Source organism: Capricornis sumatraensis, chromosome 15 (genome assembly GCF_032405125.1).
Source record: "Capricornis sumatraensis isolate serow.1 chromosome 15, serow.2, whole genome shotgun sequence".
Taxonomy (NCBI): Eukaryota; Metazoa; Chordata; class Mammalia; order Artiodactyla; family Bovidae; genus Capricornis; species Capricornis sumatraensis.
Window position 1 is genome coordinate 76,257,399 of NC_091083.1, and position 26,051 is coordinate 76,283,449.

General features: G+C 54.9%; 1 protein-coding gene across 3 annotated transcripts; it reads right to left on the bottom strand.

Moving 5' to 3' along the window:
- Positions 1-59: 59 nt before the first annotated feature.
- On the bottom strand, positions 60-25,824 carry ADA (adenosine deaminase). Of its 3 annotated transcripts, none has more exons than XM_068987096.1 (12): positions 25,709-25,824; positions 14,945-15,006; positions 9,261-9,383; positions 6,732-6,875; positions 5,884-5,999; positions 4,575-4,702; positions 3,589-3,660; positions 3,385-3,486; positions 2,991-3,055; positions 1,511-1,640; positions 794-896; positions 60-334 (listed from the first exon to the last, which is right to left on the bottom strand). In XM_068987096.1, the coding sequence occupies exons 1-12, from the start codon at positions 25,739-25,741 to the stop codon at positions 330-332; spliced, it is 1,083 nt and encodes a 360-aa protein (XP_068843197.1). In that variant the 5' UTR covers positions 25,742-25,824; the 3' UTR covers positions 60-329. The 3 variants fall into 3 exon arrangements, with proteins under 3 accessions (XP_068843197.1, XP_068843196.1, XP_068843198.1); XM_068987095.1 differs by having other exon boundaries at positions 60-337; XM_068987097.1 differs by lacking the exons at positions 60-334; positions 794-896 and adding an exon at positions 1,000-1,127.
- Between the last annotated feature and the right edge of the window lie 227 nt (positions 25,825-26,051).

Below are 26,051 nucleotides of genomic sequence, written 5' to 3' on the forward strand. Positions count from 1 at the left end.
CCACAGGGCTGCACGGCCCCAGCCATTGTCTTCTTTATTGAGCACCTGATTTTCAGCACAAGTCACCAAAGGAGGAGGAATTCAGATTCAGCCTGCCCCAGGCCCTGATCCCGACCCAGGCACACAATCAGAGGAGAGCCACGGTCCTGCCGAGGTATATGTGTGTACGGAAAGAGGCACGTGGGCTTCATGATCATCGGTAGATGATTCTGGAAATCACAGTCTCCCAGGAGGGAGTAAAGGTAAGCGTGTTGCTTGACCCTGGAGCTGTGAAGGCTCCATCCACAGGACCAGGACTCGGAGAGGTAGCCACGACGCCTTCACAGATGCTACTCTGCTTGACAAGTCAGAGAAACAAAAGATTAGGCAACTTGTAGTATCCAGGACATCAAACAAACAAAAAAATCACAGGACATCAGAGCCAGAAAGGAACCCCTTTGTACAGATGGGGAGACTGAGGCTTGGAGCAAGGGAGGGCTCTGTCAAGGCCACACAGGAAGGAAGAAGCAGAACAGAGCTGAGACCTGGGCTCAACTCCCTGCCCTTGGCTTTGCGCAGCCCTGGAGATGCCCCAGATTGCTGAGACCTAGAAAATCTTATCCCCAGACCAGCCTCATGAGAGGCTTATGCAGAACGTAAGCTGGCCTCGTCAGGGGCTACCACCAGCCAGGGAGTCATCACCCAGCCTTGGTAGTGCCCAGGAGAGGAGTGGAGAGCGTCCTGCTAGAAGCCCCCGGAAGCCAGATGGGAGCCAGGGCAGGATGCCAGCCCAGCAGGTCCACCAGAAACATACCTGCAGAGGCCGGAGGGGGCATCCCGTAGGCCTCATAGAGCAGATCCAGAAGCTCCTTCTTCTCATCTTCAGGGAGGAAACTGGACTTGGCCGCATTGATGTTCTGGAAGGGCCAGCATGACAGACAGCGTGAAACCAGACAGCACGGAAGGGAGCCCTTGGCAATCCAGTGACAGTCCAGCCTCTTCATTAAACTTGGGCAATGTGTTAAGCTCAGCCTGGGAGCCCTTGTCCAGGCTCACAGGCAGCAAGTGCCAGAGCAGAGACTGTGAGGGTCTGTGTTCTTAATGCGCCAGGATGTGACACACAGATGCGGGAAGGAGGCTGGAGAAACCTTTGAAGACAGGGCAGAATGTGTGGGGCCAGAGAGACAGTCCTGTGGGGACAGACTGGGGGTATCAGAACCACTGAAATCAAGGGCTCATCCCGGGGTCCAGGAGTGGCCTGCAAACCACATGTAGGATGTAGAGCTGAGCCCCTTTCTGGGGAGATGGCTGACGGCACTGAGGGTCTCTTAGGGCGCTTGAGCCAAGCAAAGGATAGAAAATCCAGTCCCAGGTCAGGATCTCAGCCACAGATGTCTTCTCTGTGGAAGACATCGAACTCCAGGTCTGGCTTGGCCTGGCCTGTTGAGATTCACCCCTAGTTCTCCAGGGGTTCCAGGACCTGCAGGCCACTCACTCACACAGCCCAGAGTTAAGGCTCACAGCCACTCACCAGTCTCTTAAACTCCTCTTCGGTGAAGCTCATGTCACGCTTGGTCATCTGGTAATCAGTGTCCAGCGTGGACTTGAAGATGAGCGGGTCATCCGTGTTGAGCGAGTAGTTAGCCTGGTCATTTTTGAACCTGGATATGGGGGAGGGGAGCAAGGGAGAAGCACCCCCCTGTTACCCATGGACGTCCACCCTCCTCTGAGCCTCATGGCACCCTTGGACATGCCTGGAAGATCTCATCATTGTATAGAGGAAGAAAAATTCAGAGAACTCCAGCGACTTGTCTAAGGCCACAAAACCAGCAACTCAAGACTTAAAGCATCCAGCCAGGCTTAGAGCCAGCTAAAGGCAGGAGAGGAGCCAAGTAGAAAGGCGCTTGGGGTGGGCTAAAAAAGCAACCCTCCCCCCACCAGCTACCACCCTCTCTAGCCTTCCCCTTCATAGCCGCCACCCTGAGAGAGTTGTCTGCACCCCCCTCCCCCAGCCATCCTCAGTCCCACTGGGATCTGACTCTTCAGGCCCACCGTGGAAACTGTTCTTGGCACCGCCTCTGACCGCCATCTTGTTGAGTCCAGAGGACTTTTCCTAGCTCTTACCTCACCCGACTTGTGTCGCAGAGTTTTATACTGCTGACCTTTTCTCTAGATTCCTCCGACACCGCCACTTGGCTTTCCTTCTGCCCGTCCCTTCACTGTCACTGTCCTTCTGGGTGTCTCTCCCAAGCTCTCCTGCTTCACCACCTGCTGAGGGCTTCCCTTCCCCTTCAAACACCACATCTGCTTAGACGACTCGAGTCTTCCTCCAGCCCACAGACTGTAAACCCATGTGCCTCCAGGAACTCCACTTGGAAGTCCTGTAGGTACTGCCCACTCCACGTTCCAAAGCAGACTTTGGGCCCCTGTTGTAAATGCAGCCCAAGCTCCCTTCCTTGTCATAATCTTGGCAGACAGACCATCAGTGGTGGCCTGACTGCGGTCACCCAGAGTTCTTGGTGAACTTCTCCTGGGTCAGCTTTGCCCTCCTGAGGCTTCTCCCAGGACAACCTGAAGCAGGGCCAAGGCCATGGGGTGGGACTGGATGGATGGGTAGGGGAACAGACTCTCCAGGGGGGAGTGTCAAGATGGTGCTGGGGGAATGCCCACAGACCACGTGGGCAAGAGAGACTCATCTTCCTCATTGCTAGGAGGCAGAAGCTGGAGTGTGGAAGTTACCTTGTGGGTAACAGGGCATTCTGCTAGAGCTGGATGGGGCTATAGGGCCCCTAGCTCTGCTTTCCAATAGCTGAGTGACCTTGGTCAAGTTACACCACATCCAAGCTTTGGATTCCTCACTTGTCAGAGGATGAGGACAATAATTCCTGCATCCCAAGCACTGGACGAGATTCCATACCCGAGAGACCCGCCAGGGCCAGCGCCCGGTGTCTACACCCACTTCCCACCCTTGGCTTTCCTTGTAACAAAAACTGAGTGGGACCAGGCCTCACCGAACAACCGGGTGCTCCGTGTCAGGCTTCCAGGCGCCAGTGAGGTAGCTGGACCAGGGGCAGACCTGGAAGAGGCGGCAGGTGGCTGGCACGATCCTCCGCATCCCCCCGGGCCACGCTGGCCCCCCTTACCCTGGCCCCGGCCAGAGCCACCTGCCCTGGCAGCATTTTTGCCCTGGTCACGCCAGTAGCCTTGTAGCTGAGTCCCACAAACCTGTCAGTCCTGGTTTTCTCCCCGACCCAGCAGCAATTAGGCCTGCGGCCACGCCCCCACGACCCCTGACTGCCCCCCTGTGGCCCCTGACCACGCCCCGTGCCACTGGCCCCTCCCCTGTGCCCCTGGCCCCGCCCCACTTTGCACCGCCTTCCTGTCCTCCCCTCCCCGGCCCCTCACCTCAAAGTGCATGTTTTCCTGCAGCAGCCTGTTGTAAAGGGCGGCATCCTCCAGGGTGTGGTAGCCGTGCCCCAGCCTCTCGGTCTTGAGTGTGTCCACGGCCTGCGGACATGCAGTGTGGAGCCCAGCGCGGGCCTCGGGAGCGGTTAGGGGGGAGTGGGGGGAGCGGCGAGAAGGACCCCTCCACCAACCCGCAACACTCACCTCTTTCACCACCGTGGCCGGGCCCACCTCCCCGGCGTGGACCGTGCGGTGGACGCCGCTCTTCACGGCCTCCTGGAAGGGCAAGGGCAAGGTCAGGGGCGGCCTGGGGTTCTCCCCGTGGGCCTCGCCTTCGCCACACCCTGGGGCGGAGTCAGCCTGCCCTGCTTCCAGATAGGGAGGTCCGGGTGGGTTTTGTTTTTGTAACCACATGAAAGTGGTCGCTCTCATTTATTAGACAGTTATTATGTGTCAGGCACTGTACTTGGTTTGGATAGACTATGGTAACATTCACAGCTGCTCTGATACTTGTCTTACAGGGAGGGGCAAGGGACAAACTCAGGAGTGTCAGGGATCACAACCAATCAGACAGCTAGGAAGTGGGGGCTGAGCTCTGAAGCCAGGCAGACTCCAGAGCTCCTGTTCTCCACCCCAAGCTTCACCTCTTTCGTGGGAAGCACGTCATGAGGCTTTGAGAGGTTGGCTCCATCCAACCCAGTCATCCCAGCGGATGGAACAGGCCCAGAGAAGAGACAGTCTTGCCCAAGGTCACATAGCAAGTCATTAGGCACAAAGGCTCCAACACAGGACCCCCAGCATCTAGTGGGGATTTTCCCTTCAGACCAGAGTTCCAATTTCTAGAGCCCTTAGACAGCTTCCCTGGTGACTCAGGCAGTGCAGGAGACTGGGGTTCAATCCTTTTGTTCAGAAGATCCCCTGGAGAAGGGAAAGACTACCCACTCCATTACTCTTGCCTGGACAATTCCATGGACAGAGGAGCCTGGCAGGCTACAGTCCATGGGGTTGCAAAAGAGTCAGACACGACTGAGCGACTAACACTTTAGACCCAAGTCAAGAACGCTTGGGAGCCCAGGGGGCCTTGGGATCCCCGGTGGGTGTGACCACTCCCTACTGGGGTGGGGATATGCTCCCAGTGTGCGGCTTCCCCCATGCCTGTGGCTCTGTGACCTCCTTTCCCCAGGACCCACCGCGTAGGCCTCCACGTGTCCAGGGAAGAGGCTGCTGCCTGCAATGGTCTCATCTCCGGCCAGGTCAATAGCCACCACAGTCTGCTCTCGGTACTTCTTACACAGCTCCACCACCTCGGGGGACCAGCCTGTGGGCGAGATGCCCGCTGGGCCTCTGGCAACGGCACAGAGGAGAAAGACCTCCCACCCCACGCACCCCTGCCTCCCACCCAAGGCCAGCGCCAGGCAGAGGGCCCCAGGTCCTGTCTTCCAGGCCTGACTCCACAGCCTTCCAGGCCTCAGTGTCTTCTCCTCGCAGAGTGGACACCACCTGCTGCGGCACAAGGTCACAGGGATGCTTTTGCCAAGGCCCCGCGGGTGAAACACCGGGGGCAAGGCCTGGGCTCAGTACAGGACAAGTGGTAGTTCTCTCTCTCGATCCCCGACACCCACCTCAACTCAGCAGAGGGGATGGAGGTCCACACAGGTTAACATTTAAACCTAAAACGTAACTCACACTTGTGTTACTAAACGTATTCCTCACTACTACACGCTCACAACCAGTGAGGTGCAATCAGATGGCCCTGGCTTCCGATCCGGGCTTTCTGCTTTGCTGATTGAGCCTCTACCTCAGTTTCGTCATCTGTCGAATGGGGATACATGGTGGTCGAATTTATCGACCATCAGTGTCAAATGGTGGTCCTGCCTCCTAGGTCCCTGCGAGGATTAGAGAGAATACAAGCCACTCTGCCCAGGGAGGCCCTGTGGGTTGACATCAGCCCCTCGCTGTGGTCTCACTCTTTCTTAGGGCAGAGAATAGGGTGAGTACGGCCACCTCCTGTGACAAGGCATATCTGAGGTCCAAGAGAGGTGATGTGACCTGGCCAGAGTCACCCAGCCTTGGAAGCACAAGCCCTGGAGATGTGACCGGTGTCAGCCATAGGAAGACCCTTCAGGCCCCCGGAGCTCAGACCCTAGTCCCAAGTTCCGCAGCTCTGACAGGAGGGGGCCCAGCCCACAGTCTCCAGGGAGGACTGCGAGCTGATGGGAACCTGCCTTAGGCTTCTCTCTATTGTGCAGGCTCCCTTGGTTTTGAGCCTCCTGCAGGTCACATGGCTCTCAGGCTCCGCCTCCCTGGGGAGCCAAGTCTGTTGCAGGAAGTTCTGCGCCTGCCCGGAAGGAGGTCCCACCACGGTCCAGCTGATGGGCTCAAGGGAGACCACGGGGTTGGGGGGCGCGATGGGACATAGGGGAGACCAGGTACGACCCCGTGCCTGCCAGGTCACGGCGGTGGCATCAGGCGGGCGGCCGGGGCCAGGGTCACACTCACTGGGCTGGTGGCGCATGCAACACAGGATGGACCGCACCTTCACGCCGAAGTCCCGCTCCCCCTCCTGCAGGCCCTGGCTCACCAGCGACACCACCTCATCTGGGGTGAGGTCCCCTCTGTGTGTGGGGAAGAGAAGGGTGGGTCCAAGGCAAAGGCAGGCATAAAGGACAGAGGCTGGGACGGGTCAGGGAGGAGAGAGAGGAAGGAGGGGTCTTCCAGGAGAAGCCCTAGGCCCCACTAACCCACTGCCTCCACTGAAAGGATGAGGGAGACGGCCCCAGGCCTAGGACACCCATTTCCATCCTCCTTGGGTCTGCCCGGGGGCTTTCAGACTGGGAAGTTCTGTCCCAACTAGGGGGTCGTCAGACAGCCCCCTACTCAAGATGCAGAGCTCTGCTAAGCTAAAGTGTTTTGATTCCCATTTGTCCACAAGTATCAGAGTCATGGCTAGAAGGGGGCAAGGTGGTTGAGAGGTACCACGGGGGTCATCCCTGGGGTCTAGGCAGAAGGGGCAAGAATGGGTCACATTACTTCAGCTACCAGGTGAGGATGGGACCCCTAGATGGCATTGGCTAAGCAGGTTCATGTTCCTAGACCACAGGCCTGTGCCCAGGACTAAGGATGGCAAGACACAGCCAAACGCTTTTGCCCAAGGTAAGAACAGGAGCCCAGGTGATGGATGGGAAGCACGTCCCTCAGGGCAGAGACAGGCCCATCATGCTGAGGCTGTGGACCAGCTCAGGATGCAAGATCAAAGTCTTGCTTGGGCCAGAGCTCCCAGTGTGCCCCTCGTTGCAGGCCTGGCCACCCTGCCACGGCCCCAACACAGCCCTCCAGGGGTCACTCACTCGGCCTGGTTCCAGGGGATCGGCTCCACCTTGGAGTTGGCCAGCAGGTGTGGGCTGTAACGCACCTCCACATACGCCACGCCCTCCTTGGCCTTCATCTCCATAAACTCGTAGGCGATCCTTTTGACGGCCTCCCGGCAGCCCCTGGGGAGGGCAGAGAGGGATTCGAGAGCACCCCCCTTGGGTGCTCCAGGAGTTACAAAGCTGTCCCCAACCCATGGCAGACCAAACCCAAGTGGGGTCCCCAATCTCCCATCCCCCAGTCACAAGCTCTGGGCCTCTACTGGAGAAGATCCTAAAAGCCCAGCACATCCTGTCAGCTCTACTTCCCAACTCGATGCCAATCCTCTCCCCCTCCAGCCCGGTTCGACCACCTCTCCAGCCTCTCTATCACCGCATTTGTCCCAGTAGAGCAGCTACTGCAGTCTTTTAAAAATGGATATCAAGGAACACCACTCTGGGACTTCCCTGGTCCACTGGTTAAGAATCTGCCTTGTAGTTCAGGGAACTCAGGTGCAATCCCTGGTCGGGGAACTAAGATCCCACAGGCTGCCAAGCAACTAAGCTCATGTGCTGCAACTAGAGAGTCTTGCACCAAACTAGAGAGTCCCTGCACCGCAGCTAGAGAGTCTTGCACCGCAACGAAAGATCTCACATCACACCATGAAAGATCCTGAGTGCCGTAACCAAGACCTGATGCAGCCAAAACTAAGAGTGTCACTCCTCCACTCTGAACCCTAATGGCATCCCACCTCATAGAGGAAATCTCAACTCTGAGACCCTGCTCACAAAGCATACATAATCTGGTCCCTGCCAACCTCCCTGCTCCTTCCTCGAGGCCTCTAGGGCTTACTTTCCACCTAGCGAATGGTCAAGCTTGTTCGCAGGTCAGGGCCTTTGTGTTTGCAGCTCCCTGGCCTGCAGGCTCTTCTTGGATCACCCTGTCCTCCCTGCTCCCTCCATTCAGAGCCTGGCTCCAGCCTCACCTCCTCAGGGAGGCCTTCCCTGGCCACTTCATTTTAAAACAGCCCCTCGCCCTTCTCCACCCCTTCCCCTGGGCTTCAGTTTTCTCCCTGCCGCTTATCGCCACCTGACATGACAGATCACGTGGTTTCTTTATTAGCTGATTTTCACCTTCCCAATCTAGAACATAGTCTCCATGAGACAAGGACCCTTCTGTCTTGGCATGGCTACGATCCCTCAGCCAAGGACAGAGTCTAGGACACTGCATCCACTGAAATATTTCTTGAGTGATAGATGTAGGCCAGCAGGGAGGAGAAATAGGAGAAAAGGACACCCAAAGGCAGCAAAAGCAAAACTAGAGGGGGATTGCACCAACGTAAAGAGCTTCTACCCAGCAAAGGAAACCAGCAGTAGAGTGGCAGGCAACCTACCGAACGGGAGAAAGTGTTTGCAAACCACACACGCGGTAAGGGGCTAATGCCCTGAATGTGGAAGGAATTCCCACAACTCAACAGCAATGCAAACAACAATACAAAAATTGATTTTAAAAAAAAAAAGGCAAAGGGGGACTTCCCTGTTGGTCCAGGGACTAAGATTCTGTGCTCCCAGTGCGGGGGGCCCAGGTTCGATCCCTGGACAGGGAACTGGATCCCACGGGCCACAGCTAAGACCCAGCACAGCCAAATAAATAAATAGTTTTAGAAAATAGAGGACCTGAATAGACGTTTGTCAAAAGACATACAAGGGGCCAACAGGTACACGAGAAGGTGCCTGACGTCACTAATCACCAGGGAAATGCAAATCAAAACTGACTTAAGCCTTCACGAAGCTGGGCCTCTTCTCTCTTGTGGCCAAGAGACAGGAGCTGGGTAGCCGCACAGGAGAGGAACCTCGGCCTACATGTGAGCTCCGCCAGTCCACGTGTCCCAGTGTGGGGTGTCCAGGGGGAGGCAGCATGTGAACCACAGCATCTACTGATGTGCCAAGGATGGGGGCCCTGCAGGCCCTCCAGGCTGAGCCCAGAAGCTTCCAGAAAGCAGCCAGCAGCCTTGGCACACATCTTCCTTCCTTCCCCAGGACTCCTCATTCCTGTCCTGCCACTTACCCAGCCAGAGGCTTCTATCCATCTCACACACCCTCCTCACTGGTCCTCCAACAGCTTGTCCTCCAGACCAGTCCTTAGGTCCAGCCCTCTGAACTATAGCACACCTTTCCCTCCCAAGGATCCATCCATGCTTCCTCTTCCAGGCAGCCTTCCCTGCCTCCTCCAGCGCCCTCCACCTCTTCCCCCTTTGAGCTCCGGCAGCACTGACTGCCAAGGCCCAATTATCGCCTGCCTTGTGAAACTCTGCTTCATGCCAGTAAGCTCAAGGTGACACCAGGGCGAGAATCTGGGCTTCACCCCTTGCCAGCTGTGTGGTCCTGAGTAAGTTCCTTCAACTTTCCTGAGCCTTCATCTCCTGGAGGGGGTCCAGCTCTCAGGACTGTGAACAGCTACAAAGAGGAAGGCTGGGGGCTGGCAGCATGACAGGATGCTGCCCAGGGCCTGGGGGTGGGAAGACTCACGCAATGGCAGGCATGTAGTACTCGAACTTGGCCAGGAAGCCTGGGAGGCTGAGTGGCTTGTCCATGCCGATGATGTTCTGTAGCCCCTCTGGTGTGTCAGCAGGGAGGGCGATGCCCCTCTTCCTGGGGACGAAACAATGAGGATGGTGGACGACCCTGGGCAGGACCCTACCAGTTCCTGACAGGGTGCAGGTATCCAGCTCCTCCCATTGGACAGATGGGAAAACTGAGGCCCAGGGCGTATAGAACCAGGACCCAAATCCTTCCAGGACCTCCTGTCACTGAAGCCATGGCCAGCCAACAAATCTCAAGGAGGACAACTGGTGTTAAAGCCCATTTAACACATGAACACACACACACACACACACACACACACACACACACACACACACACACACACCGGTGTCTGGGGACATGGAAGATGCAAGGGCGAACTCGCAGTAGAGCCAGCTGATCCTGTGCCAGGTCAGGGGTCATCAGGGGCAAGAACGGCAGCACACAATGCCCGGGGTAGGGTCAGGCACCGGACTTCCCCACCCCACCCTCCAAGTGGCCAGCACATCAGAGAGGCTGGCCCAGCTCATTGTGCTGGCAGAGCACCAGGGCCTCCCCAGCTCTCTCCCCTCCCTGCCCACAACCCCCCACATGTGGCCACTCAGTACAGGCTGGCTGAGAACAGCCTTTCTGCTCTGGGGCCTCCATTTCTCCGCAGAGCTCCCTGCCTCCTCCCAGTCGGGGCTGCCATTTCCTTCTGCAGGAGATCTTCCCATCCCAGGGATTGAACCCAGGTCTCCCGCATTGTAGGCAGATGCTTTTACCATCTGAGCCAGATGACCTGGCTGTAGGATAAAAGTGACAGGCAAAGAACCCCAGACATTCAAGAGATGCTTCTCCCATGAGGGTCAGGAGATCAAAGGAACCCTAGGAAACAGGCAGAGAAAGCTTAAAAACCTTAAAACGAACAGCCTCAAGGAGAGGAGACGATGCCTCATCCTTGAAATGAGAACACTCCTTTTTAAAAAGGGGACTTTCCAGGAGGAAGAAAGAGCTCTCGGAGATCTAGAAGAATAGGGCAGTGAACACCAGGATGTAACAAAAGGAATGGAAAATAGAATTGAGAAAATCCTCCGGCAAGTAGAACAAAAGACAAGATAAAAAATAGGAGCAAATGATTAAGAAAATTTAAGTGATTCAACCAAGAGGTTTGGCCTCCAGTGACATGCAGAGCAAGAACAGAAGACAGAAGGGATGACATTGCCAAAGAGATGGAAAATGGACCGAAGTGTTGCAGTCCTTTTAATAGCTTGTTACTAAAATATTAAAATGTTTCTCTAATACCTGTTCCCTAAGTCCCCCTAAACGTGTCCTCTTCTGCTTCAAGGTGACCCCAGGCCTCATAAGTGTCCTGTGGGTCTCACCAGGGGTCACCCTGGTGCTCAAGCTCTGAGTCAGGCCTCCATCCCTGCCAGGTGTCCCCAGGGAAGATGACACCCATGGTGTGGTCCTGGCACCAAGGTCAGGTGCTCAGTGCCCCCGGGCCTTCCCCTGCTGGCCAGCCTACCTCAGTCACCCTCATGAGGCCATCCCCAGTCGCCACGGCCTCTGCAGAGCCCGTACCAGTTGTTAGATGCTATATTTGGCATATCTTTCTGGGAGCTGGAGGGTGGAAGACAGAGAAGGTAAGGCTACGCCTCCAGCTCCCACATCCCCAAACACACTGGCCGCATTTGCCACAGGCCCCCTGGACCAATCCGGAGATCCAGAACTTTGGGGTTTTTTTTTTTTTTTTTTTGCTACTCCATATAGCATGCAGAATCTTAGTTCCCTGACTAGGGATCGAACTTGTGCCCCCTGCATTGGAAGTGAGAGTCTGAACTGCTGGACCACCAGGGAAGTCTCAGATCCAGAGCTTTCAATTTTCTCCCTCTGCACATCACCATCTGAGGGCCCACAGTGTGCTGGCCCTGGATAGGTAGCCAAGACCAAGGCAGACCCTCATGTCTGACCACCCGCTTTGTGCCTCCCCCAAGCCCCACCCTCTCCCAGGTGCCACATTTCTAATATGGCTCCTCCTTCCTGGCGCTAGTTAGGGTCAAGACCCCACCTGCCAATGCAGGAGACAGAAGAGACACAGATTTGATTCCTGGATTGGGAAGGTCCCCTGGAGGAGGGCATGGAAACCCACTGCAGTATTCTTGCCTGGAGAGTCCCAGGGACAGAGGAGCCTGGCGGGCTACAGTCCATGGGGCCGCAAAAGATTCGGACATGACTGAAGCGACTTAGCATGCACACCCTCCTCTATCTACCCAGTTGCCTGAACCCGAGGCAGGGGCCTCCCCCAGATGCCATCGCCCTTACTCATCAACAGCTGGTCCCCAAGCCCTAGTTATTTCATCCTAAATATCTCTCCCATTAGTCTCTTCTCCACAGCCACCCAAAAGAGACCCTTTTACCTCACAGATAGAGTGACCTGGGAAGGCTTTTTGGAGGAGGTGACCGTTAAGCAAAGATGAGATTGTCCTTTTCCCCTGAGGGAGCAGGAAGGGAGATACAGGCAGGCAGGATCCGAGCCCCGCTAGAGCCCCAGGAAGGAGCAGTGAGAAAATTCCAGGGCAGCACGGCTACCGTGGCTGCAGATCAGAGCGGGGCCAGTGGTAGATGAGCCAAGGGGCAGGCAGGGCCAGATAGGGGCTTTGTAGGAGCTGGGACCTTATCCTGAAAGCCCCGGGAAGCCACTGAAGGATTCCAAGCAGTGGGGTGACATGCAAAGATGCACTTTTTAAAGAGCTTCTCCTGGCTGGGGTGTGGGGAACGGAGGAAAACCAGGGCAGAGGCCAGAGCTGCTGCAGCGGTCTCCTAGGAGACGGTCCAGCACCTCGCACAGGACTGAGCCTCTGAAAGCTGCTAGACTAAGCTGTGAAGCTCCTCCCCAGGACCCAAGGTTGAGACAGGAAGGAATTGTTCCTAGGTCCCCTGCCACCTGGTGGCTCAAACAGTAAAGAATCCACCTGCAAATGCAGGACACCCGGGTTCGATCTCTGGGTCAGGAAGATCCCCTGGAGGAGGGCATGGCAACCCACTCCAGTATTCTTGCCTGGAGAATCCCAGGGACAGTGGAGCCTGGAGGGCTGCATACAGTCAGTGGGGTCACAAAGAGTCAGACACGACGACTGAGTGGCTAACACTTTTTCACTTTTCACTTTCCCCCGCTGCCCACAGCCACTCACGGCAGCCAAACCTCTCTCCACCGAGGGCCAAGCCCAGTTCTTAGATGGCTCCCCAGTCAGCCATGACCATACTCTGGTTTTTGCTCAATTCTTCGCCTTCCTTGGTGTTGCAATACACCAAGAGCCAAGAAGATTTCCTCTTCTTGGGCTCCAAAATCACTACAGACGGGGACTGCAGCCATGAAATCAGAAGACAACTGCTTCTTGGCAGGAAAGCTATGGCACATATAGACAGTGTGTTGAAAAGCAGAGACATTACTCTGCCCACAAAGACCTATATAGTCGAGGCTATGGTCTTCCCAGTGGTCACATATAGTTGTATGAGCTGGACTGAAGGAAAGGCAGAATGCCAAGAATTGATGCCTTCGAACTGTGGTGCTAGAGAAGACTCCTGAAAGTCCCTTGGACAGCAAGATCAAACCAGTCAATCTTAAGGGAGATCAACCCTGAATATTCACTGGAAGGACTGATGCCGAAACAGAAGCTCCAGTATTTTGGTCATCTGGTGTAAACGGATGACTCATTGGAAAAGCCCCCGGTGCTGAGAAAGATTGAGGGCAGAAGGAGAAGAGGACATCAGAGGATGAGATGGCTGAACAGCCTCACCGATGCAATAAACATGAAGTGGGGCAAACTCCAGCAGATGGTGAGGGACAGGGAGGCCTGGAGGGCTGCAGTCCATCGGGTTGCAAAGAGCTGGACACGACTGAGCGACTGAACAACAGCAACAACAAGAGCCCAATAAAGAGGATGAACACAGGCTTTGGTGTTCAAAGTCCATCCTCCTCCAGTAGGAACCAAGTCACACTGGGCAGGAGGTGTCCCCCTGAGGACCTCTACATCCTTGTCAGTAAAACACAGATCGTACTTTCTTTTCAAGGTACAGGGAAGAACAAATGAGACTATTTGTGTGTGCAGAGAAAGATGGCAGACTCTCAAGTCTAGTGACCTGGGTTTAAATCCCAGCCCTTATTTAAAGGCTGTGTGATCTTGGGTAAGTTACCCAAATTCTTTGCTTATTAGGTCTGGCACGTTTGAGAACACTTGGCATGAACTAACCAAGAAGTAGTAGAAGAGGTCAAAGAGACTAACACAGGCTTTGTAGAACTTCAAGGGCCATGTGTGGATACTGGCTTTGACCCCAAGCAAGTCGGGAGGGTTTGAGCAAGGAAGCGATCCAATTGCACAATGTCCTAAGATGATTGCTCTGACTCCAGTATTGTTGGGGACAGTAGATAGGGGAGGTCAGGGTGGCCACTTGGAGACCAGTCAGGAAGTCATTGCAATAGTTCAATGGCTCAGACCAAGATAGTGACAGGGAGGAGACAGTGGTCAGATTCAGAATGGGCTCATGGCAAAGTCGGGAAGGAGATTGAGAAAGAAATTAAAACCCTCAGAGACAAGATAGAATAAGAAGAAACGGGTGAGGGAATTCCCTAATGGTCCAGGAGTTGGGACTCTCTAGTCTCACTGCTGAGGGCCTGGGTCTGACCCTTGGTCAGGGAACTAAGATCCTGCAAGCCATGTGGCATGGGAGTCAAAAAACAAAACAAAACAAAACAGGTGAGAACACAATCAACAGAGGCTCAAGTCACAGGGCAGGTAAAAGGCCACTGGATTTGGCTGGGGTGGAGGAGATGTCAGGCCAGACACACCCATGCTTCCCCCTCTCAGCCCCAGCCCACCCCACCTGGGAGGCCTCCAGCATGTTCTGTCCATATCCCATTCTGACTGACTCCCTGGTCCCCTGACTGCTGACCTCAAGATCAAACTCCGGCTGGATCAAACCCATCAAACCCACACTCCTTCTCTAGAGCCCAAAGAAGTGCCTAGATGGTTCCCAGGATGCCAAGTCGAAGTGGGAAACAGAAAGCCCGACCAGCGGCCCTACAAGGGCTACTCTCTTTCCTCCTCCTTCTACCCTGCCCTGGACACGCGCAGATTCTTGCTCCACTAATGAGCGCGATTTGACCCCTTAATGGGTTGCCCGTGATTAGATCCCATCTGGGTACCTGGTTAACCCACCCTAATTGCCTCATTAGGGACCCTGTGTCAACAGCTGGTCCTTGACATTGGGCAAAGGACAGGCAGAGATAAGCCCAGTGGCTTCACCCCACTTAGTCAGAGGCATAGGTTACAATTAATAATAGTAATATCATCACAAAGTGACATTTATGGGGCATTTAGCATGCTTGCCCTCAGCTAAGTATTTTTTGTGCAATACTTCATCCAAACCTCCAGCTCACTGGGGCAATGGTCAGGGGCATGGACTCAGGATCACACCTGTTTACATCACAACTCACTTCCCCTACCCTGACTTGGTTTCCTTGCCGGTGAGTTGGGGACAATAATATACCCACCTCACAAGTTGTCACGAGATTTCAGTAAGTCAGTCCAAACAACATGGAACTCTCCAGAGGCCTCCTGGGGAAGAAGGCCTCTTATCTGTGGACTTACCTGCCATAGTATAAGATGGTTTCGGGCTTGATGGCTCCATCCAGGTGGACATGCAGTTCTACCTGCAAGGGCGCAGAGGGAAAAGAGAAAAAACAGACACCCATAAACTGGAGAACCCTGCGGACAGAGGAGCCTGGTGGGCTACAGTCCGTGTGGTTGCCAAGAGTTGGACATGACTGAAGCAACTTGGAACGCGACGTTGTGTTTGTTTCAGGTGGACAGCAAAGGGACTCAGCCATACATATACATGTTTCCATTCTCCCCTTGCGTTCCAAGTTGCTTCCCCACAGGGAAGACCAGGCAAGAATACTGGAGTGGGTTGCCCTGCCCTCCTCCAGGGGTTCTGCCTGACTCAGGGGTTGAACCAGAGTCTCTAATGTACCCTGCACTGGCAGGTAGGTTCTTTACCACTAGCACCACCTGGGAAGCCCTAATTGGCTATAATCCAAAACTAAATAAGGTTTTTGTTTTTTCTTAAAAGATCTTCCCACAACTCCAGAAAGGGCACTAGCTACTTGGCTACCTTGGTGATCCTCTTCCATATGCTCATCCCCACCAACGACACTCAGGACACAAAGCTAAAAGCTTACGGACAGGGACTTGGGGGCCAGCTCATCAGACTGGACTCCCAGCTCTGCCTCTTCTCTGCCTGAGCGATCTTAGACAAGACAATTGAGCTCTCCACCTGTTTCCTCAACAGCCAAAAATATTGTCTCCTTGTCCAAGAACAATTTAAGGTTTTTAAAAGCTGGCAAGCTCAGCCCACAGGCAAGAGCCCCTGCCTCTCAGCCAGGGTCCTTCGCACAGGCTGTCAAGAAAAGCAGAGCAGGTTCTGGGAAATGGTGGGGAAGCAACTACCATCTCTCTGCTCCAGGTCATGGAAGAGCTTTTCTCCAGCCAGCGAGAGACTCAGACCATTTTTAATAAACATCTCTACCAGGGTGGGGCCTTCTCTGGATCTTGGGAGTCCGGACAAGAAGTGGCCACCCTGGCTGGGGAAGGAGTAGCCAGGGACCCACTGGCCCAAGGGCATCCCAGGAGCACCCACATGAACTGCCTCCTGTGCAGGAAACCCAGCCTGGGGCCCCCAGGGGGCCAGCAGGGCCAGGGGCACCAAGACCCCCATCACCAGGATATCAGAATAATCAGATATCTCCTGAAGTCATTCAGCCGGCAAAGAACCAAATTTGTCACAGATTCTGCATCCAGTGAGTTGTTGGATTCCCTGACAAGATGAATTGAATGCCCACTTAGCCAAAAGTGGATTGGATTCTCAAAAAGTACTCTGCACTGGGAACACTGAAGGGCGGGGAACTGCCAACCAGCTGTTCGACCTTGGACAGGTGACCTCACCTCTCTGAGCCTCCAGTTTCTTTCTTTTTTTAAGTCTTTATTGAACTTGTCACAATATTGCCTCTCTTTTATGTTTTGGGTTTTTTTTTTTTTTTTTGTCCACAAGGCAAGTGGGATCTCAGCTCCCTGATCAGGGATCCAACCCACACTCCCTGCATTGAAGGAGTCCTGGTCCCATGAGGCTTACAGTCCAGCAAGAAAGAGAGAAGTTAAGTAAATGTTACGCTGGTGGAATGCACAGTCACAAGCCAAGTCAGCTCCTGGGAGGCATGAACGCAGACCTACCAAAGAGGTAACGAACAAACGAACTCACTCAGCTAGAGGGCCGACGATGGTTTCCCAGAGAAAGCAGAGGTTGAGCTAGGAGCTAAGGATTTCCTAAAGGAAAACAACCCTAAATATTCACTGGAAGGACTGATGCTGAAGCTCCAATACTCTGACCACCTGATGCAAAGAGCTGACTCACTGAAAAAGACCCTGATGCCTGGAAAGACTGAGGGCAGGAGAAGATGGGGGCGATAGAGGATGAGATGGTTGAATGGCATCACTGAGTCAATGGACATGAGTTTGAGCAAACTCTGGGGGATGGTGAAGGACAAGGAAGCATCGTGTGCTGCAGTTCATGGGGTATCAAAGAGTCGGACACGACTTAGTGACTGAACAACAACAGGCAAAAGCAGGGGAGAGAGGGAAGGCTGGAAGAGCATCTAGACAGAGGGAACAGCAGGTACGAAGGCCATGCGGTGGGAGAAAAACATGGTGTGAGAAGGACTGAACACAGGTCCAGAGAGGGGAGCACTGGTGGGACTGGAGAGGCTGGAGGGGCATCAGGAGGATTGGGTTCTGACCTGAGAGCAACAGAGACATGGGTTTGATGCTGAAGAGGAAAATGCATAGCTAGAGACCGCTGTAGTCAAGTTTCTGAATGATCGTGGTGTCTCAGACTGGGATGGTGAGGCCGACATGCCAGGTGGACAGAAAGGGGTGTCAAGGAGGATGTTTCAGGTCAGGCCTGGGTGAGAAGCGATTCTGACACTGAGATAGACAGCCCAGGAAGAGGATCAAGCTCTGAGCAGGGAGGAGGTGTAGAGGCGTGGGGATAGGAGCACAGTCAGTGTGATCTTGGGTATGTGAAGCTGGGACACCGCTGAGGCCTTCACGTCCATGGGGACTGAGCCAGTGGCTGTGCGGGTCTGGAGCTCCCAGAGAGATCCAGGCTGGAGATGTGAGTAGGAATACAGAGGCTGTGGTCTTGAATGAGCTCCCTCAGGGAGGGAACATAGAGGAAAGAGCAGGAAAGGAGGCCTGGGCGAGCACCAGTGCCCAGTGGCTTACAGAAGCGTGTGAGCCTGGAGAAGAGCTGCCAGAGAGATGGAAGAAGGGGAGCCAGGAGCGGGAGGGCTGCAGAAGGCGAGAAGATTTCAACAGGGAGGAGTCCCCTCCCCACCCCGCTGCGGCTGGTGCAGGGGGCTGAATGGTGAGCCCCCCAAAAGACAGCTATATCCTAATCCCCAGAACACAGACTTCTGTACAGGGCAACCGATGGGATGAAAAATCTTGAGGAGTTTTTTTCTGGAATATCTGGGTGGGCCCTATCCCCAATACCCCTTTTCCCTCATGAGGGAGGCAGAGAGTTTTGAAAGACACACACGCAAGGAAGCAGCCTTAGGACCACGGCAACACATGAAAGTGAGGCGACCGCAAGCTGAGGGACACCTGGAGCCCCCAGAAGCTGAAGAGCTGGCCAGTGGTTATGAGAAGGTAGGAGAGGGTCCCTCTGAGAAGGAGGAAATAGAGGAAGAGTCAGCAGGGGACAGGGACAAGGAAGGAGAGCTATCAGCTCCAGGCAGAGGGACATGTGGGCATTGTGCGTCTGAAGCAGGCGGTGAGAGATGAGGCCGGAGAGAGAGTTAGGCGGATGGAGGGCAGGGAGATCTCATAGGTCACAGAAAAGGGTGATCTGCTGAAGGGTTTCCCACAGAGGGAGTCACCTTGTAAAAGCTTCCTCTGGCTGCTGTGTGGAAAGCAGGCTGAAGGAAGTCAGACCAGAAGGCAGAGACCTGAGGGTGTGGTCCAGCTGGGAGATGAGCCCCACAGGGAAGACCTGCCACAGCGCCAGACACAGTACATGTTCAGGGAGCAGGAACTGCCTGGTTCCCTGGAAAGGAGGCCTCAGGGAGCCCGCAGGACACAGGTGGCAAGGGCGCCCAGAGGGAGGGAAAGCAGAGCCTGCCTCTTGCGCCCAACCTCCCCCACCATTGCCCCCAACACACTCCCTCCCCCTGTGCTCTTCAGGGCCTCCTGGGAAGCTGCCCAGACACGTTTCAGGGGAGGAACAGAGGCCAGGAACTGCCTGCACTGGCGGTCCATGCTCAGACAGCCCTCCCACTACACTTTCTGGAAAACAAATGACCCATGGAGAAAGCTGTCAGCCTACCCCCGATGACAAGCAGGCACAAGCTCAGAGATGGCGGTGGGTGGGTGGGAGGGTGGGTGGGGTACCCTGCTCTGTCAGCCCCCTTCAGGGGAAAGAAATAGCAGTAACCTCCAATTTACCATCTCCTATGTTCTAGACCATCTATATGCATCATTTTATATCATCCTTGCTGGGAAAGATTGAAGGCGGGAGGAGAAGGGGATGACAGAGGATGAGATGGTTAGATGGCATCACCAGCTCGATGCACTTGAGTTCGAGTAAGCTCCGGGAGCTGGCGATGGGACAGGGAGGCCTGGCGTGCTGCAGACCACGCAGTCTCAAAGAGTCAGACACAACTAAGCGACTGAACTTAACTGAATATCATCCTTACAACCAGGGAAGTAGGGACTTGACTCCCATTTTACGCATGAGGAAACAGGCTCACAAAAGCATCCAAGGATGCAGAGGCGGTGATGGAATTAGGATTTGTACCACCCAGGTCTGAACTGAGCTCCTGCTCTACCGTCTCTGCAGGCCTAACCTCAGATGTAAGGAGCTGCTTACTGTTATCAGACCCTTTATTTCCTTTCATCTTTGCCCCTAGGCAAGCTCCTAGGGGGACACCCTAGCTCCATGATGCGGATGGGGAAATGGACTTGCCAAGCTGAGCTCAGAGAAATTCAAGAACCTGCCGGGTTACCCAGACCAACAGGGGCAGAGCTGGGGCAGAACCCGAGCCCCTCCACCTCTAACGCAAGTCCTGCCCACCGGCCATACTACCTCCCTAGAACTTGCAGCACACCTACACTAGGCCTCCTGAGTGCTGGGGGGGGGGCGGTGGAACTCAACCCCCACCCCCTGCAGTCACTTTCCACGAGGCTGACTCACAGCGAGCATCTGATAGAACTGCAGGAAATCCTCCAGGTCTGAACAGGAAACATCCCCAGTTACCAAAAAATATTTACTAAGTCCCCCCACCCCCAGGTGCCGGGCACTGTGGGGAACACAGGGAATCTGTGCTCTCAGGAGATACCAGGCAGGAAGGTGGGGCCCAGGAAGGAATATGCACTCCCCAAGGTCCCTGGTGACTCAGTGGTAGAGAACCCGCCTGCCAGTGGAGGAGACCTGGGTTTGATCCCTGGGTTGTGAAGGTCCCCTGGAAGGGAATGGCTACCCACTCCAGTATTTTTGCCCGGAGAATCCCATGGACCAAGGAGCCTGGGGGGCTATATAGTCCATAGGATCGCAAGGAGTCAGACATGACTTAGCGACTAAACAACAACAGCAAAGGTCACACAAGGTGTCAGTGGCAGGGCCAGGACGAGGACCCAGGACTTGAACTCTAGGACCAGACACTCCCAGATCTGACTCCCACTCACGACTGGCCGGGCTGTCTACCCTCAGGGCACAGCTGAACCAGACGACTTCTCCCCAGCACCCCCCGCCCCAACTCACCAAACAAACCCATTTTGTTTTCATCTCCCTGACTTTTATTTTTATCTATCTATTTAATGTTGTAGACCACACTGTGCAGCATGTGGGATCTTAGTTCCTCGACCAGGGATCGAACCCCTGCCCCCTGCATTGGGAGGTCAGAGTCTTAACCACTGGGACCACCAGGGAAGTCCCCATCCTGCTGACTTTTTCAATTCATTTGCTTATCATGCCTGTGTCCCTGACTGTCAGTTCCCTTAAAGCGGGGACTCTGTGCCATCCTGCTGTGTCCCCAGTGCCTAAGACAGAGCCCCGCACAGCAGGAGGTGCCCAGGAGGTGCCAAACAACTGATTGTTTTCTCCTCTCCCTGTCCTGGGTCAGCAGCGCTGTGTCCTCTCTCTGCAGCAAGGAAGGGCTGACCTACCCACCTTGGGCCTGGCAGAGAACCCAGATGGGGCAGAGTAGCCAGGGTGGCTTGACCAGCCCCCAGGACCTGGGCACTGCAGTCAGAACCAGGAGGAGCCACAGGTGCCCATGATCCTTCTTAGCCCCACTCTCGGCACTGAGTTGGGCAACACCAGGGGTCAGTGCCCTCATGCCACCACAGCCTCTCAGCCAACTTTTGGGGTGATGTCAGGAGACAGAGCAGCCTCAGGGCTGCCATTGTTTCAACCACACCTCCTTCAAGAAGTCCTCTGGGCTCAGCCCCATCTGCACCTGTAGCTCCGAGGTACAGAGCAAAAAGGGCCATCCCTCAGTGCCTCCGGCTGACTCAGGGCCCAGCTGAGCTCCCTGGGCCTCTGTGAGCTTCCCCAGGGGGTTTCACAGATGGCAAGGTGTCTCCTCAGCCAGGGGCCAAGTCAACCTATAGGGCAAGAGCCTAGGAACTCAGAAAGGTTACCCCCATTTTATAGATAAGAAGACTGAGCCTCAGTGAGATTTCATAACTTGCCCTAGGGCACAGTCTAATGAGTGCCACGCCCGGAAGCTGTTTGATTCTAAAGAGGGAGGTCGTAACCACCACATCACACTCTGTTCATCCTGCATATCCGTGCTGAGTCAGTGCTGGTCAAATCTAAACAGGATGATTAATAACCATGATGAGGGTGATCAATAGCAGCTAGCATCGGCCTGCCCGCTCACCCAGGGCTGCATTGGTGTTTTATGTAGGGTGGATACAAATATGATTTCTGTTTTAAAGATGGGGAAACTGAGGCACAGAGAAGCAACTCCCTTGAGAACCCCAGAGACTGTCTCTCCCCTGACCTTGCTCCTCTGGGGCCTCAGAACCTAGAGGGTGAGATGGTCCCCAACCCTCTCTAAATATAGGCTTGAGCCTCACCTTGGCTACCCTGGCCTATTCTTCTCCCTGTCCAAATCCAGGCCACAGTCCTACCCTTCTCCAGCCCAGGGGCATCCCCCAGGTCCACAGGGCAGGCGGACAAGCTTCTTCCAGCTCCCAGGGGCCCTTCCCATGCAGGCCATGCTCACCCTGAGGTCAGACGTAGAATCGGGAAGCTGTCTGGCCTGTCTGCCCTGTCACTCCTCGCTGTGTGACCCTGGACACCGCACCTCCCCTCTCTGGCCTTTGCTTCTTCCTCTGTGAAACACAAGGCTTGAAGGAAACCCAATCTCTCTCTTCCCCTCCCTCCCAACTGCCACGTGCATTGTAAAGGGTAAGGCCGGAGGGCTCTTCCTGGCCAGGCCGCGTTTTTCTTTTAACAGGTGGCTCTAGTAACAGCAAAGCCCCAAAAGCCCACAGCAGTGCTAACCCAGTGGGCTTTGTGGCCGGAAGACAAGAGGCAAGAGTGAGAGCAGCAGGTGCAGGCGGAGAGGCCACCGCAGCTCCCACCGCGCTGCCCAGGGAGGAAATGCACCCCCGAGGACCTGCCCGCCAGCCGGGTGCTTCACAGGCTCCAGTCAGCATCCATTTCCCCCCAAGAACTGTGTGTGACCCTGGCTTTATCAGCCCACTTTACAGAGAAGGAAACTGGGGCTCAGGGAACTGTCCACCCGAGCCCTTGAAGCTGCTAAGCGGTGAGGCAAGGATCCCTGCTCAGTCTGTCTGAAGCCCACAGCCACCTTGATTCTAACTCCGCCCCCGCCCCCACAAAGTGGGGTATAAATATGCAAAGCAGTTAGCAGCAGCTACCTCGGTCTTGGGTAGGTCTGGGTTCACATCCAGCTCTGCTGTTTTCTGGCCATGTGACTTTGACAAGTTCCTTCTCTGAGCCTCAGTCTCCTTATATGTATATGAAGATAATAACAGGACTGTATTTTTTTTTTTAATTTTTGCAGCATATGTGTCTGCATTTCCCTGACCAGGGATCCAAGCTGCGCCCCCCTGCATTGGAAAGTGGAATCTTAACCACTGGATCACCGGGGAAGTCCCACAATAGGACTTACTTTAAAGGACTGCTATGAGCATTAAATGAGTTAATATACACAAAGCAGTTAGAACAGTGCCTGAAACAGAGTGAACATTCAAATAAGAGAAAGAAAAGAGTACGTTAGACATTGAGCTTCAATACTCTGCATGAATAGGGGGGCCTGGCTGTTGCAACTTGGACCAGCCTACAGCTTCAAGGCCGTCAGATTTTGTGTAGCATTGAACAAGCCACTTCACCTGTCACGCCTTAGTTTCATCATCTGTAAAAGGGGACGAAAACATCCACTTTGTCGAGCTGTCCAGAGGATTCTGTGAGATAAATCACCCAGGTGCCTGGTACCCACAAACACTCAAATGGCCACATCGTTACTTTTATTACAGTGACAGCCGTGTGACCACCATTGCCCTCCATGACACTGAACTCCTGAGGGCCGTGAGATTTTCCAGCCTTACCTCCTGTGGAAACAGACTGATAAGGGCCCCCCCCCTCCACCTGCCTTTGCACCTCCTCCAGTGCCCAGCAGGTGTTCAGGAAGTTTTTTTGTTGGAATAACATAATCAGAGCAGGTAGGCAGCTGCCTAGGGTTTTGCTACTCAAAGTGTGGTCCGTGGCCCAGCAGCACCTCCTGGGAGCTTTTTTGGAGCTCAGCATCTCAGGCCCCAAACCCAGATCTCCTGATTCAGAGTCTGAACACTAGCAAGTGTCAGGTGATGTGAATACACATGAAAATTTGGAAGACAAGGCCTTGCTTTGCCTTCTCAAAGTTGGCTGGTCCTGAGAAACCAAAGAACCCAGCAGCGGCTTCCGTCCCAGAGAGGCCCACACCTGGGGCACCACTCCCCCCAGTGGCTTCTGCAGAGGCAGTTCAGGAAAGCTGGCTAGGGCACGGAATTTTTGAAGCCAGCCCACCCTGGGCTCTAACCCCAGCATCACCACATCCTAGCTATGTGATCATGAAAAGTGAAAGTGAAGTCATTCAGTCGTATCCGACTGTTTGCGACCCGTGGACTGTATAGACCTCATTAATTTCTGTGTCTCTCTGTTCATCTGTAAAATGAGACAATACCAGCTACCACCCAGAGTCACTGCTAGGATCAAGTAAATTAATGAAGGGTAGTATATTCAGAATGGTGCCTGGCACAGAGCAATAATTCAACTCACTATGTTCTAGCTATTAATTCTAGTGGCTCCCCATCCCACACACGGGAAGGCAGGGCATTGGCTCTGGTCACAATGGCTGAGATCCACACTCCTGGCGTCACTGACCAGCTCAGACACACTCCCTCCTCTCAATAATACAAAATGTATCGCATCTCATGTACGTAGTAGGTGACACTCTATCTTCCCTCTCAAGCATTGCCTTTTAATCTTTGGACACCTCCATTACAGGTGGAGCCCATTTCCCAGCTACAGAAACTGAGGCCCAGAGAGGGGAAATGGCCTGCCAGCTTGAAGGAGAGAGGATTGGGAGAGGCCCAAATAATGGGCATGATAATAGTCCCTCCCTTACAGGCTGTTACAGAGGTGTTGAAGGTGCTGGTGCATATAGCAAGTTCTACGGAAGGGTCATCTGTTATCTCTCTCCATAACCCCCATTTCACTCCCAGTCAAGAAGTTTTGTCTTCTGCCTTGCGATGCCTGCAATGCGGGAGACCCAGGTTTGATCCCTGGGTTGGGAAGATCTCCTGGAGAAGGAAACAGCAGCCCACTCCAGTACTGTTGCCTGGAGAATCCCACAGCCAGAGGAGCCTGGTAGGCTACAGTCCATGGGGTCGCAAACAGTCGGACATGACTGAGCGACTTCACTTTTGCGATGCATATTAGGGTAAGATGGCTCCCCGGCCCAAAGGCAGGGGGACTCCCAAAGCATTGAAAACAGGGAATTCCCTGGCAGTCCAGTGGTTTGGCCCCATGCTTTCACCAAGATCCTGCCAGGGGACTTCCCCAGGGGGTCCAGTGGTTAAGACCATGCACTCCACTGCAGGAGGCATGGGCTCCATCCCTGATCAGGGAACTAAGACCCAGCCTGCTGCGTGCAGAGCCAAAAAAATAAATGTACAAAAGTGGCGGGGGAGCCTCCAAAGGAACAAAACACTGATGATGGGACATGGGGCATCCAGGTGAGCTGTGAAGGAGGCATGCGGATGGCAGACGTTCAGCCCCAGTGCCTGTAACATCTGGCAGGGAGCAGCAGAGGCGTTTGCCCTCTGGTGGGGGCATCAGAAGTGGGGACCAGGGCTTTTCTCGTCAGAGTCCCCCTTTCCCTTCTCCCCTACACCCAGGATTCTCACCCATGCTTTAGCGATACCTGCCATCATCACTCACACCTATTTCTCAGAGAGGCAAGTTGAGGTTGATTGCAGCTCGATCCTTCCTCTGACCCCACCCAACCCATCTCAAACCCTACGAGCTGATTCACTCTGCTGGACAGGCTCCTGGGCTCCTTTTCCTGGACTCTCTCAGTGCTCCCAAGCCTGCCAAGTGGGCCTGAACCCTCCCTGACCCCACCATTCCCAAGACACCACAGCTGGTGGGAGAAGGGACAAGGAATTTATCCCTTGGTGGCTAGTGGCCATGACTCGGCCCAGAGTGAACTCTATGGGGGCCCAAGGCCTAAGGCCCATCCAGTCCCTCTAAAGTGAGGGGAGGGGTTCCCTGCTCCCCTCCCTACCCTTTCTGGCATGACCCACTGCTCTCGCAGGCACATCCACAAACCAGGGTTCCTTGGTGCTCACAAAATAGCCATAGTGTTGGAGTATAAAGCTGCTTCCATTCACCCTGCACTCATGCGTTGTTCACACTAGGCGCCTGTGGGTGTAGATACAGCGGCCCATTTGACAGCCAAGGTTCAGAGAGGTTAAGCCACCTGCCTAGACTGCTCAGCACAGGCATTGCTAGGATACCCATTTGACAGACAGTGAAACTGAGACCCAGATGGGCCAAATCAGAGGCAGAAGCTGAACTTGGAGGCCAGCCAGGGGCGCCTCCAGATTCAGGACCCTTCCTGTCTCACTATCTCTCATTAACCGGCCTGGAGGCGGGCAAGGACCTGAGCTGAGGGAAGAACGCGCCTGCAGCTGCCCCATTTGCTCCCTGGGCAGTGGATGCCCCCAAGCCCTCCAGCCAGACAAGGAGCCGGACCCCGGAACCGAGCCCCCGCCCGCGCTCACTTTGGGCTTGTCGAAAGCTGGCGTCTGGGCCATGGTGCCAAGCGTGCGCCCCAGCGCTGCTCGCTCTGCCGAAGGAAGATCGGTGGTCCCCGATGGGTCGATGGCCGGTCCGCTTCTCCGGGGGCCCGCAGTGACCGCGGCCCGCCACGCTCCTCTTAACGGGGCCCCGCCCCGCCCCCGCCGTCCGGGCCCCGCCCCCTCCCCTCCCCCTCCCCCGCCCCCTCGCCGGAGCCCCCGCCCCCGCCCCTCCCCGTCGACCGGCGCGCTGCGCATTTCCTGGAATTCTCGCCGCGCGGGGTGGACAAACCCGAGTCCCCTCGGAGCCTTGGCGTGCCCCATGTCC

Coding starts and splice junctions, on each gene's coding strand:
- ADA (XM_068987095.1), bottom strand. CDS start 25,741: ATGGCCCAGACGCCAGCTTTCGACAAGCCCAAA. Junction 6,000..6,731: donor ATCCCCTGGAACCAGGCCGA/GTGAGTGACCCC, acceptor CCCCACACACAG/AGGGGACCTCACCCCAGATG. Junction 1,641..2,990: donor ACGGAGCACCCGGTTGTTCG/GTGAGGCCTGGT, acceptor CCCCATATCCAG/GTTCAAAAATGACCAGGCTA.